At 34.0% G+C, this 13,557-nt stretch overlaps 1 protein-coding gene across 11 annotated transcripts in view; it reads right to left on the bottom strand.

The window, feature by feature from the left end:
* The window catches only part of itpr1b (inositol 1,4,5-trisphosphate receptor, type 1b), a 137,096-nt gene that overhangs the window by 104,446 nt on the left and 19,093 nt on the right, over positions 1-13,557 (bottom strand). For 3 of the 11 annotated variants that reach the window (XM_079856653.1, XM_079856659.1, XM_079856655.1), the window contains exons 4-12: positions 7,504-7,619; positions 7,153-7,239; positions 6,717-6,875; positions 4,386-4,484; positions 3,944-4,027; positions 3,701-3,847; positions 2,648-2,752; positions 1,432-1,476; positions 1,284-1,313 (exon numbers count right to left, since the gene is read on the bottom strand). In XM_079856653.1, coding sequence (XP_079712779.1) covers positions 1,284-1,313; positions 1,432-1,476; positions 2,648-2,752; positions 3,701-3,847; positions 3,944-4,027; positions 4,386-4,484; positions 6,717-6,875; positions 7,153-7,239; positions 7,504-7,619 — 872 coding nt within the window. Of the gene's footprint in view, positions 1-1,283; positions 1,314-1,431; positions 1,477-2,581; positions 2,753-3,700; positions 3,848-3,943; positions 4,028-4,385; positions 4,485-6,716; positions 6,876-7,152; positions 7,240-7,503; positions 7,620-13,557 lie in introns of all 11 variants that reach the window. The other 8 variants (XM_079856654.1, XM_079856662.1, XM_079856658.1 and 5 more) reach the window with 4 other exon arrangements.

Consider the following 13,557-nt stretch of genomic DNA (forward strand, 5'->3'; position numbering starts at 1 on the left):
ACGTCTAGGGAGAAACACAATTACCGGTAGTTGTATTGGCAGCACGTCAGAGTTTGAAAATACAACTTCCTACACATATCCATTACTTTTTAATTAATTTTTTCAAAAAAAAAAAAGTAGCTTGATTCACTCTGTTTTTAACAACTAGAATATGGACATAACTTTTACTATATCTTCTAATCACACTTCAATAAAAGTGATGTTCTTCCTCAGGATTTTTGTTTGGTTTTCCAGTGCAATTTTTGAAAGATTTTTTAAATCAAGATTCATTTACTGGAGATTTAATGATTTAACTGGAGAAAATTTTTAAATATATATATAAAAAATAATCTGACCTGTCCCTGATTTTCTTATTATAAATACCTGTAGTGCAATTCAAGGGTTTAAAACAGAAATGTGATGCTTGTATTATGATCATAATACTTGAGAGTTATAATACTTGATATCATTTTGCACAGAAAAGGTTGGTAGACATTTAAAAATTGTAATTACTAAAAACGTAGCTATAATTTTGAAACAATGTAACAATTTTGTCTTTTAGTGTTTCCCCCATTGCTTTCATTGCAACCAGTGTGGTTATTGCTAACTTTAAAAACATTTTCGGTAATAGAAATAAAGCTGAAAAAAAAAAAAAAAAAATATATATATATATATATATATATATATATATATATATATATATATATATATATATATATATTAGATGCATAATGAAATGAAAATTAGAAATGTTGCCTGGGCAACTAACTGAAAAAACGATTTAAGGTTGAAGAACTAACATTGCTAAAACTAAAACTAAAATAAATTCATTAAAACTTAGAAACATCACAAAAAAAACAATTAAAAATAACGAAAGCACATAACAAAATTACTTAAACTTGAACTAAAACTAGAATGAAACATACAAATAAAAAAATAAAAAATTATTACATTATATATATATATATATATATATATATATAAATAATATTAAAATAACACTGACTGTAACTGCATTTTGCCCACAAATCCTGTTGATAGGTCTTGTACAGACCCACATTTTAAAGATATAATGAGCAACAAAATCAAACAAAGTTACAAAAAACAAAGAGACAATTCACAACAGCTATGCAAAGAGGATTATGGGAAACAGAACTAAAGAGGCAGGGAGTGGGACAGGGGCATTCTTTGATTTGGCATTTGACATGAAGATGAAGGTATAAGCTTGGTAAATGAGCAGGTCTACTTATCATCAGGTGCTACACATCATTCCAGTTAAAAGCATCTTGAATAACTGATAGTACCTGGAAGTTAAAAGGTGAAAAATCCGCCACCTGAAGCAGGAAATCAAACATTTAAAAAACAGCCAATAGTTTAGATAAGCTTCCAGCACACCGTATGCAAACACACAGTCAAGAATGACAACTATTTAACAGAGTTAAAACCACTTACAGATGAACGTGATTCCTGTGACTCTTCCACATAGTCAGGATTAACCTGTGAACAGATAAAAATCATCAAAAATATCCTCAAAATGAGAAATCAGATTATTCTATTTGACAGATAAATCAGGATATGAATTGATTTATTAAGCACAACTTAATAAAGAAAGTCCTGATCTTTGAACAGGTTTACTTGGTTAGCAAGATATGTTTCGGAACTTGACAAGCAAGATTTTCCTTTCTTCAAAGCTTAGATTTCAACATTTTACATAACGCACATTCCTGGTCCAACTGTTGGTATTCAAAACAAAAAATTCTTAGTAACAGGGTAATTCTCATTAACTAAACAATTAAAAACAAGTTTGCTCATTTAAATAAAGATGAAATAAAATAAAACTTAAATATTAAATGGAAAAACTTCAACTACTGCTCTTAGTTGCTAAAGCAACATCTCTAATTTTAATTTAGTTTAAGCTGAAGCAGTAAAACTACTAACTGAAAAAAACTGAACTAAAAGTGAAACAATATAAATTAGTAATAGCAATATTTTTTAAAATATATATATAATAAAAATGACATAAGCACATAACAAAAACAAAATATTAAAATTAAAATGAAGAAATAAAAAAAATACTATAATAGTATATAAATAATATATCATTAGATTTCATCAAAAATATCTTAATTTGTGTTCCGAAGGTGAACGAAAGTCTTACGGGGTTGGAACAACATAAGGGAGAGTAATTACTGACTGAATTTTCATTTTTGGGTGAACTATCCCTTTAAATGCAAATCTGTCATATTAAGAGATTTTTTATTGCATATCCTGTCAATTTTTTTTAAGTAAAAAGGGCTGCTGATGTAAAAAGTACCTGACTTTTTGATTGTTATAGGCTAGATATTCCAGTATATATATCAGGTTTACGTCCAAATATCCTTAAACATATCTGTCTACCCAACCACGTTCAAAGAACAGTACCCTAGATGCGGTTAAACCTGCACTATGTAAGATTTAACCAATTTGGCGTCCAATTGAGCAAAAATGAAAGCTCAAATGAGGTTTGAGGCTATGACAGAAACATCCAGAGAGATGTTGAAAATCTTACAGACTGCAGATTTCAGGCAGAGAATATCTAGAGGAAGTTAGTAAGGTTCCCTACCCAGAGAGAGATGTTAGTGCTGATCTGGGAACAGCTGAGAGATGATCCCGAGCTAGCAGAACACACCTCACTCACCTCTGCTGCCAGGTAGGATCCTGTGGCCAAGTGTTTAAACCTGAAAAGGCTATTCCAGTAACCAGCGCCACCACGACACGGGTCATGCTGAACCACCTGAAATATGAGATCGGGAGAAATGTCAATAGGAAAGCATACGAGACATTTAAAAAGCCATTAAACCAACAAATGGTGTTTTTTTTAAGCTACAAATCCTGTGACAGCTATAATTTAATGCATAAATAAATGCACAGTCGTTCGCATTTGTACTCTGCATCGAATATATATATAAGAGGCTTATTTTGCTGCATTTGTACAAGCCGTTTGATCAGTCATGTCACAGGGCTGTAAAGACCGGTTGCACTCACAGTGTGGATGATTCACATTTGTGTTGAAGACTCTGGATTTATGGAAGAGAACTTTTACAAAACAGGAACAATCACTCATTTTTGAGCCATTAATGCTCAAATCTCTCAAATATTGTATGCATTCGTCATAGGAAATCAACACATGCTTTTGTGAATAATTAAGCGAGGCGGCTTCTTATAGGATAAGGAGATGCGGTCTAATGAATAATTATGAGACACGATGAGTCATTGATGTACTATAGGTGTAAGAAAACGTCACATCCTGTAATGCTGACGCAAAGGCTGAATCCGAAATCGCCCCCTATACCCTTAAATAGGGCGCTATTAGGACAGCCATTTGTACTGGTGTCTGAAACCATAGTGGACGTTATTGAGTGCACTCATTCAATCCCACAATGCACCGCAATAACGAGTGTACAACCGATGTACGCTCAACAGCTGTCCGAATTCACTCACTCGTTTTCATTTATTCCTTCAAGTGAACAGTATTAGTGGACTTTCAGATTCAGCCAAAGACTAATTTAAACCCAGAAGATGAAAATAGGCTAAAAAAAAAAAAGCTTAAAATTAACTAGTTTTCTCCTACAATTAAAACTAATGGATTGTAACATTGTATTCTATGATGTGCAACACCCATAGCTCCATTAAAATCTCAGAAAACTTAGTTTAGTGTTTCATGTCAAAACATACAACTCACCTCCACTTCCCACAATGCTTTGCTGCTGGTGGCAGAGGTGGCGGACTGGCGGCCAGTGGTTCGTAAGAACACATGTTGCCTCTTCCTGTGTTCATCGCAAGTGAGAAACTTCTCCTGCTCGGCATGAAACAGCCGAACCACGTCACCCTTAGCAAACAGAAAGAAGGAATTAGCACCATCACGTTCTGAAAACTGAGATGATCCTTCAACAACAACTCCAAGAACTATATTTGATGTGTTTACCCCTTTAAGAATGATTTCTTTGTTGTCACTCCATTTCATAAATAAAACAATCTTCCAGCTAGTGTTGCAGTTCACCGAGTTCACCTGAGAAGAACGGAGGAGAAAGAGAGTCTTAAAATAACCTATGGTATTTTTTTTTACATTAGCACTTACTAAAAACAATAATTTACAATAGAGAGATATTCTGGCAGAGAAAGTGGATCTTAAATCAAGGTTATCATAGCATAAAAGCCTTCACATTAACACTGGGTCAGGGTGTTGCATGGAAAGTAATTCCATTTTTATGCAGCTAAAGCTAATTTAGAGCCAATTTACAGACAGTATGTTTCCATTTAAACCACTTATTGCATAGCCGTTAAGAGTGGAATTTTATTTACATATATTCATGCTTCATGGTGTAATCAGCACAAAAAGATAAAACTGAGCAAAAAAGCAGGCAAACCTCGTTGCAGCCAGGATTATCCACTAACTGATGGCTGCTGGCGTGCAGAGGCTGACCTGCGTTCACAGGATTCAAAACCACTTTATCCCCAATCACAACCTAAAAGTGAAAAAATGAAACTCTATTAAAATATATTTTGTGAAGTAATTGTGCAAGGTTGTTGCACATGCAAATTTTCACCATTTTTTTTTTTTATGTGACTTACATGAAAGTGACTGTCATGTAAACAATATATACTTTTGTGGGAAAATTTACCATCAGAAGTACAGCTGGGAAAATAAGCAAATAACTAATTAAATAAGTGAACAAAACAAATAAATTCAAATTGTATCGGTCACACACAAGCATAAACAAGACGACTCTCTGCACACAGCATACAATTAACAAAAAAATCTAAAGTATAATAAATAAGAATAAGATTAAATGTATAAAAAACAAGGATACGATATGATTATTTATTATGACTGTTTATTAATTAACATTATATATTAAATTAAATAATAAATCTATTAAAATTAAATTAATACAATTTTTCAATTTTTTATCTTTTTTTGTGTTTTTCTACCAGTCACACTAAATTACTCACATAAAACTGCACAACTTAAGTCTGAGTGACACATACAAGATTCAATAATGCATCTACACAGATGATATTTATGTGTTATACAGCAATCCAATAAATAGGCTCAAAATAAAGGTAAATTTTTTAATATATTTAAATAGACAATCGACTATTTAATATACAATTCTTTTTTATGTTGGAGTATTTATTATAAATGATTTATCTCTGCACATCATTATTTTTTTAATTCAAGCACCCTCATAATTTATTATCAAAATAACTTCCACTCCCTCTTGCATCATCTCTTTTCTTCTCTGATGAAGAGCGGGGAAACCTGTCACTCACATGAGATTGACCAATAGCAAACCCAAGTCCCGCCCTACATGTTTTCTTATTTGAGAAGCTGTTTCACTCTGATATACGTCACAATAGGGAAAAAAAGGCTATCCCAATTCTGATTTCAAGCTCAATTAGTTCATTTCACTAACTGCTTTTGAATGTATAGCTCAAGAATACCATACATTAAGGTTATCTCTTGTTGTGCCTCAGTTTTACACATATTCATATCCAACAAGACCGGGCTAAGTTCAGTTTCAAAGTATTGCAAGTATTGCCGTGGTTTTCCATTATGGGGGCTCAGTGTCAGCGGCGCTCTCTCCCACAGAGGCCATTTTTATGCCATTAGCAGGGGAATTCAATGCTGTGAGCTTTGACATCATGTAACCGTCATTGGGACCTTATGTAAAAAACACTCTTTCCCCCAGAGATCAGCAGCGGATGACACCCCATGGCCCCCATGCAACTATATCTAATGGAGTAAATGGAGAATGTTTTATGCCTGGTTCTGTTTAGATCACATCTTTTCCAGAGGCTTAATGGTTGTTACTACAGTTCAGGCCATTTAGAGCCCCTAGTGAGTCCATTTGACATCACAGGTCCATTTATTTAGATCCAAATTCAGCCTCGCACCAGGGAATTCCTCGCTTGAAAACAAGTGTGAGGTTCTGAATTTATTTGATTTGGCCCAATTTGCAGGACGGTATTTCTCATCGCTGCTCATCTCCGCAGAAACTGCCTTTTGCCCCTCAGAGATTACGATATATACACTAATGTTCAATCATTTGGGGTCAGTAAGATTTTTATGAATTTTTATACAAAAAATTAAAGTAATACTTCTATTCAACAAGGATGCATTAAACTGATCAAAAGAGACAGTAAATGCATGTATAAATGTTACAAATAAACGCTATTCTTTTGAATGTGCTAGTAACCAAAGAATCATGAAAAAAGTATCATGTTTCCACAAAAATATGAAGCAGCACATCTTTTTTCAACATCGATGATAATAACAAGAAATGTTTGTTGAGCAGAGAATCAGCATATTAGAATGATTTCTGAAGGATCATGTGACTGAAGACTGGAGTAATGATGCTGAAAATGTAGCTTTGCATCAAAGGAATAAATTACATTTTAAATTGTATTAAAATAGAAAATGGTTATTTTAAATTGTAATATTTCACAATATTACAGTTTTTGCTGTATATTTGATCAAATAAGACTTTTCAAAAATATAAAAAAAAAAATCTTACTGATCCCAAACTTTTGAACGGGAGACATTCTGTGCATGTTAAGAGTACAAGGCTTTGCAAATTTGCCAACTAGAATTGTTTCCACACTAAAATGGTAAATATGGCACTATGGATAGAGGACAGCACAATTGCACAAAATGAGCCCAGTTAACAGTTTAAACTGTGTATATTTCCACTCACACTGTCTCCTATGGAGCGGAGTTTGTAAAAGGGCTGTATGTAGAACCAGGAGCCTTCATTTCCAGCTGAGTCCAGCGTCACACGCATGGCGTTCTTCTCCAGCAAAGCAGGCAGTCGTTTATTCACAGTAAGGTACTTATTGCTTTTTAAATGCAACAGCTGTGAAACGGAAAACACACACACTTCTGATATTAATAGTGCAAACAACATTATTTACAAAAAGCTGGTATACCGATGAAACCCCTTTAGCTATACACATGAACATAATTAAGGTCGCATGCTGAGGTCACATGACACTGTCTTATAATAAAATGAATTATGAAGAGCAATTATGAATGCAAGCTCAATGATACTGAACAATGGATTTCTGTCCTGCCAAGTCCTCAGTGACACAGTGAGATCCCTCTGCCTCCCGTCTGCCAGCTGGCTGACCTACCTGAATAACGTTTCCGTACTGTATCACAGATCCCAGCAGCTTCCGGTTCTCCGATTCATTCTGTTTCTTCTCTAGATCAGCAGCATGCTGGAAAACAGAGGTGAAAATGCAGATTAAAAAGACAAAAACATAAATGAAAGTGAAGCTCTAGACAAGTTTATAAAACAACATTTAAATCAACAATCAATTGATACTGTATACATGTAATGAACATCAACAATATATTTAATGGTCGTATTTAATTTAAGTCCAATTTAATTAAAGATTTTATATCATACCCAAGTAGCATAAACGCCCAGATCCATAAAACCATGTTGCACAAAACCAAAATGTGTAACGTATTGAACTCACATGTAGTTTGTTGAGAAGTACAGTGTCTGTGGTGCTGTTTCCACCAGGTTTTGCAGCTTTCCAGAACTGTTTCTGAGCTGAGTACCTGTTCATTGGACACAACCTGAACAGACAGTCTGGAAGGGAAAACACACAAAAACACCTCATGAAAAGTTCACACAAGCATTTTCACCTACTGTACGAGCCTTTATACTGTGTGTTCATACCAGTAAATCAGAGTTTTCTAACAAATTTATGTACATACGCCCACAGTCTCATCAAGAAGGCTCAAGTACCACTTCATCAACACCAAACAAGAAATCAACTATTTAGCATTATCATTAATATTATTTTTAAAATAATTTTAGAAAATAAAAAAGTTTGTTTTCTTTCCTTAAAAATTAAGAAGTTAGAGCTTTTACCCCCAAGCAAAGAAGCCATCATTTCAACTAGGGCTGCAACTAACGATTATTTTGATAATGATTTTTATTACTATAAAAAAATTTAAAAAGCCAGTTGGAGGCGGTGCCGCAGTGGGCAAGTGATGTAACCATTGCTGCGGCTAAAGAGTAACACCGGTAACACCGACTTTCACAGCAAAGCCTACCTCTGACCCAACATATGACGTATGACGTAGGTGTAGCATAAGCTTAAGTGAGAATTGAAGAATGCGTAAACAAAGAGGATAGAATAAAAAGCGTCTAAAACTAAATAAGGATTTCGATATAAGAGAAGAGGTGCTACGTACTACGTCAGGTCAGAGGTCACCCTTCCGCTGGAACACGACTCTCTCGTGAACGCCATTGTCGGAAGCCAGTGATTCTAGATAATTAAATTATAAATATGGATATTTTTCTTTAAAAAGCACATCGCTTCACTTCAGCAGGCATTTATTGGCCCACTGGAGCCATATGGATTACTTTCATGATGGATGGATGGCTTTTTGGAGATTTAAAAACTCTGGCTCTATTCAAAAAACTCTTTAAAAAATCTGGCTCTATTCAATGCCATCACAAAGCTGGGAAGAGCCAGGATATTATTTAATATAACTCCCATTGTGTTCAGATGAAAGAAGATAGTCATATACACCTAGGATGGCTTGAGGGTGAGTAAATTATGGGATAACTTTCCTTTTTTGGTGAACTATTTCTTTAATTTAAAAAGTAAAATGCAATCTATTATGTATTATATGGAAAATGAAAATCTTTTCAAGTTCCCCTGGAAACTGCTTAAGTTTCACTGGACTAACTGACCTTTCAAACATAAAACAATATATCCATCAGTACTGATTCACCAAGGTGTATTTAGCCATTCTTAGAAAGGATAATCAGGTTAATTTGAGACATTATGGCCCATTTAATTGTACTCTTTATTATTCTATTAAATGATGAAGGTACCTGTGACTGCAGGCAAAGCTGACTAGAACAATTCATTTAGTTTCCAAAAGAGGACACAAGAGGACTCAGGTTTGTCTCACATTAGTTAAATGACTGGGTCACATTGCCAGTTTAACTCCAAAAGGCGACTTGAATTAAACACACTCCATAGTGTCCAGTAAAATACAATTGATAGGATACAAGTTGCAACTGGTGTAATGTAAACAAGTTGCAATTGATGTAATAACTGATGCAGAGTTTAATTTGAATAGACATGAATGGTCCCTCAACAGCAGTAACAAAAGCTGTTGTAACTATGGTAATCTGGCAGAAACTATGGTTACCATGGTATATTTTTGTGAGGTACAGCATGACTAAGCTAGCGGGTTATGTTCCTTGCTAACCAGTTGGTGCTTCCCACATTACAGCCTTCCTCAGTGTAGGGAAAGCTCTTCTTGTCACACATATAAACTTTGAGAATGAGATGCTATTATGCTAACCATGGTTACGTTTCTTGAGAAGCAGTTACAATGTTATCATGATGGGATAGGTCTGCACTGAGAGCCAGGCTACCTGACAGCGTGTAAGAGGAAGGAAAGAGTAACAGGATGGGAGGGAAGACACGCAAGAGGACATGATTAAGTGTGACGGGTAAAAATAGCACTATGTCCGCAGAGCGACTGAGAAATGCGGCCAACACTAACGCTAGTGCTCAGGGATTAGCGGCCAGGGAATGAGGGGGGGGGATAAGAAGAAACACTGAAGGACTGGAGGTTGAAAGTTAGGAGAGGAGGATGTGAGGTGAAAGTGGGACAGAGGATGACGGTGAGAAGAGGAATGGAAGGAATGATGGAAGAGAAATATAGGTTGATGGTGCTGAGGGGCAACGCTAGGTCAAACTAACAGATGAGAGGGACTTAGCATGCTAATCCACAGAGAGAGAGTCATACCACACCAAAACAAACACTAGGCTATCAAACAATTATGGGCACAAAGAAATGCACAATTATAACAGGAACCCCATAAGCGTGATGCTACAGTACCACCACTCCATTTACCATGGTTTTACAATAGAAGCACTAAATTGTATGGTATTTTGTCCAGAAACAGTGGTGCTAGTAATAGTGCTAAATGCTAATACCCTACCAATAAGATGAATAATATTTTCATGAAATGGCAGATAACATAAATTTTTGATTTTAAAATGCTATACTATTTTATATATACTATAAAAAAACTGAATCAACCATTTTATATGTTGCGAGTGAATATAAGCAATAGGGATCACTGCAGTGAAGATTTGCTAATGATTAAAATTAGGGCTGTCAAACGATTAATCGCGATTAATCGCATCCAAAATAAAAGTTTGTGTTTACATAATATATGTGTGTGTATGGAGTATAATTATTTTCTATATATAAATACACACACATGCATATATATTTAAGAAAAATGTTTTATTTATATATAAAATATTTATATATAATATAAATTATATATAATATAAATATATATACACAGTATATACATGCAAATATTTCTTAAATATATACATGCATGTGTGTGTATTTATATATAAAAAATAATTATACACCGTACACACACATATATTATGTAAAAACAAACTTTTATTTTGGATGCGATTAATCGCGATTAATCGTTTGACAGCCCTAATTAAAATCACAAGTGTTGTTATTATGATTTTTTTGTTTACCACTTAACTTTAAGTGAGCATTAGATGACCATAAAGGTAATTTCAATGTAACAAAAAAAGGAGCATGAACAATTATCTTTTAATTAAAATTTAAAATCTTTCAGTTTCGGGTGAACTATCCCTTTAAAAGCAATTCAACAGACACTTTTTTTTTAACATCAAGTCTCATGTCTGTTCCAGTGCCAACAAAAACAACTTTTCATGTTCACTCTCACTTTCAGTAGTAATCAAAACGGGTCTGAGATACAACGCCCTGTCTGGCGTCTGATGAACAATTAAGAGAATACATTTTCAAAAAACACCTTTGGGGAAATGGTTTAACACACTGTAGCTGACCTTCAACTGAAGACACTTTTCTTTTGAAGAAAACACATTTGTTGGAGTCTAATGACCGATTCAGTCTATTAACCCTCTGTTTGGACTGAACAAGCTTCAAAAAGCATCTGTTAAATATGAACGGGTAAGCAAAGCTCTCAGAGACACCAGTCAGTGATCACTATCTTGTTGCCCTAGTTGCCCTGACTGTGGTCATTAGTAAAATTCACAGGACAAAAAAAATGAATGGGTCCTTCTTGACTGAGGCCAATACGCTGGTATGCCACTGCTAATCACAGGACCCTGGGACTACGTTTGTGGCATTGACCCAGGATCAGAAAGGAAGGGCAAACTTTTGAATGACACTCTAAGGCTATCTGGAAAGCAGGCCTTTTAAACAGCTTAAGCAGGCTATTAATACCATGAGGGATCTAAAGATTTAGTGGTGACACTCTCCACTAGTCTAGCCTGGCCACTAGTGTTCTGCTACAGCTACCTGAAGAACGCAGAAGAAAGAAAGGAGGGAAAAAAAGTATGACTCAGAAAAAGCTCAAGTGTTTTCCCCAATACATCCTTGCTAATAGCAGTATCATAATCTAATGAAATACAGTGTTCACGAAATGCCACAATACTTTTATCATAAAAATATATATATATATTTTAATAGTAATAATATTATTTACAATACAATACAATACAATCTAATAATAGAATAAATTATTAAATAAATTATAATAAATTAACAAAATAAAATATTTGTATATTTTCTATATAATATTTATATATTTTTTATAATTATACTTAAACATTTATAGTTCTACATTTTTCCTGATAAAACAAAGTTGATTTTTAAATGAAATGTCTGCTTAAAAGAAAACAAAAATATTGTATATATAAATAGATTATTATTATATGAAGTTTTAAATGTATATACATAAAATAAATGTCAAAAGCATCCATAAAATAAAAATGCATTTTAATGAGAAATACTCAACACCACTGCAATAACAGAGAACTTCCACAAAACAAGTTCCATGAATATCTAGGGTGAACGTGATTTCACCAAGTACAACATCTTAGTTGATCATGGAACAACATTCCTATCAACCAATCAGATTTGAGGAACAAGTTTGTGGCTTATTTGAAGTTTAGGCCTACAACCAGGGTTTGGTGCTTCGACATCAGTGTAATTCACCGATCATTTCCCTCTGTTTTTAGGGATAAGTTATGGGAAGGGTTAGGACTAAATCTTCGGACAGGAATGTTGTTCCAGGATCAACAAAATATGTTGATCCAGGAAAATGTATTACTTGGCAAAATCCTGGTGACCTGAATATCTAAAAATCTAGCTATTCACACAAAACAACCAATCAAGCAAAGGCAACAAGGTAACATATCCCATCAAGTTGACACTGTTGTTCTGATATTGTATTTTACATTTAGGCTGAAAAAACATTCTGTGTGTGTTGACAGGTTTGTGCACCCCAGTTTCATTTTACAGACTTTGGTAGATTATTGAATTGTCGAGTTAAAATACGCCAGGGAGCGCCGCTTAGTTTACATTAACATTAAATGAACTAATGTGAAATTCTGTTTTGGTTGTAGCTAATGTTGGCCTACTGATGGCCTATTGATAATATGTTATAGTTTGAAAACTAATGCTAAAACTGGAAAGGTGACCGCTAGCCATAAAACGTGTTATCTAACACATAAAATGTTACTTTCTCAACAGTGTTGCCAGTAAGTTACTGTAAAAAAACCTTGAAAAGTCTAAAAGTGTGTGTCTCATTAATCAAACAGGAAGTGCATGGGCAGATGTGTGTTCAGTGGTGTGTGGCAGCTGTGTTGAGAAACCAGCCCTTGCATTTAGCACAAATTAAAAATAAACATTTATTTATTCAACCCTAAGGGGAACATTTAACTCAAGGACATTTACACATTGTCCATCGTTGGCTAGGGATTTTTTTGGAGCTGGGATCAGGAGACAGAGACTATATCGCTATCATCATAACACAAGAGCTCCATTGTTCCAGCCTCTGAATCTATTTCAAGTCCAAGTCCAAAATACTGTAATTTAGATATTCAATAACAACAACAAAAAATCCAGCCTGGCATATAAACATGACACAGAGTCTTAAAACTTACTTAAGGAAAAGCCTTTTGAAAAAGTAGTTATCTACACTAGATATAATGATTTCAAATAGTTAACTAATTAAAGTTATTTGAAAACACATTTTATAAATTACATAATCTCAATATATATTTGGTTATTTATATATACAGTATCTTTTTTTAGTTCCACATTTTTGCTGAAGAAAACAAGTGAATTATATATATATATATATATATATATATATATATATATTTTTTTTTTTTTTTTTTTTTTTTACCAAAACGACTGCTAAAAATTATTATTATTTTTAGTTATATTTTTAAATGAACCTATGATATAGCATTTGGTCAAACCGTCTCTATAACACTCTAAATACAACTCTATAATTGTGAAAACAACTGAGCCACTTTCACACTATTGAAAAAAGCAGTTAGGTTAGTAGGAAACAAAGCTTCCCTGTGAACAGCGTTTGAACTGTGAACCCTTGGCTAGTTACACTTTCAGTTCACTTTTAGTTCAGCAGAAAAAGTTCTACTCAACAAACGTTTCACCACATG

Source organism: Squalius cephalus (assembly GCF_949319135.1).
Source record: "Squalius cephalus genome assembly, chromosome: 22".
Taxonomy (NCBI): domain Eukaryota; kingdom Metazoa; phylum Chordata; class Actinopteri; order Cypriniformes; family Leuciscidae; genus Squalius; species Squalius cephalus.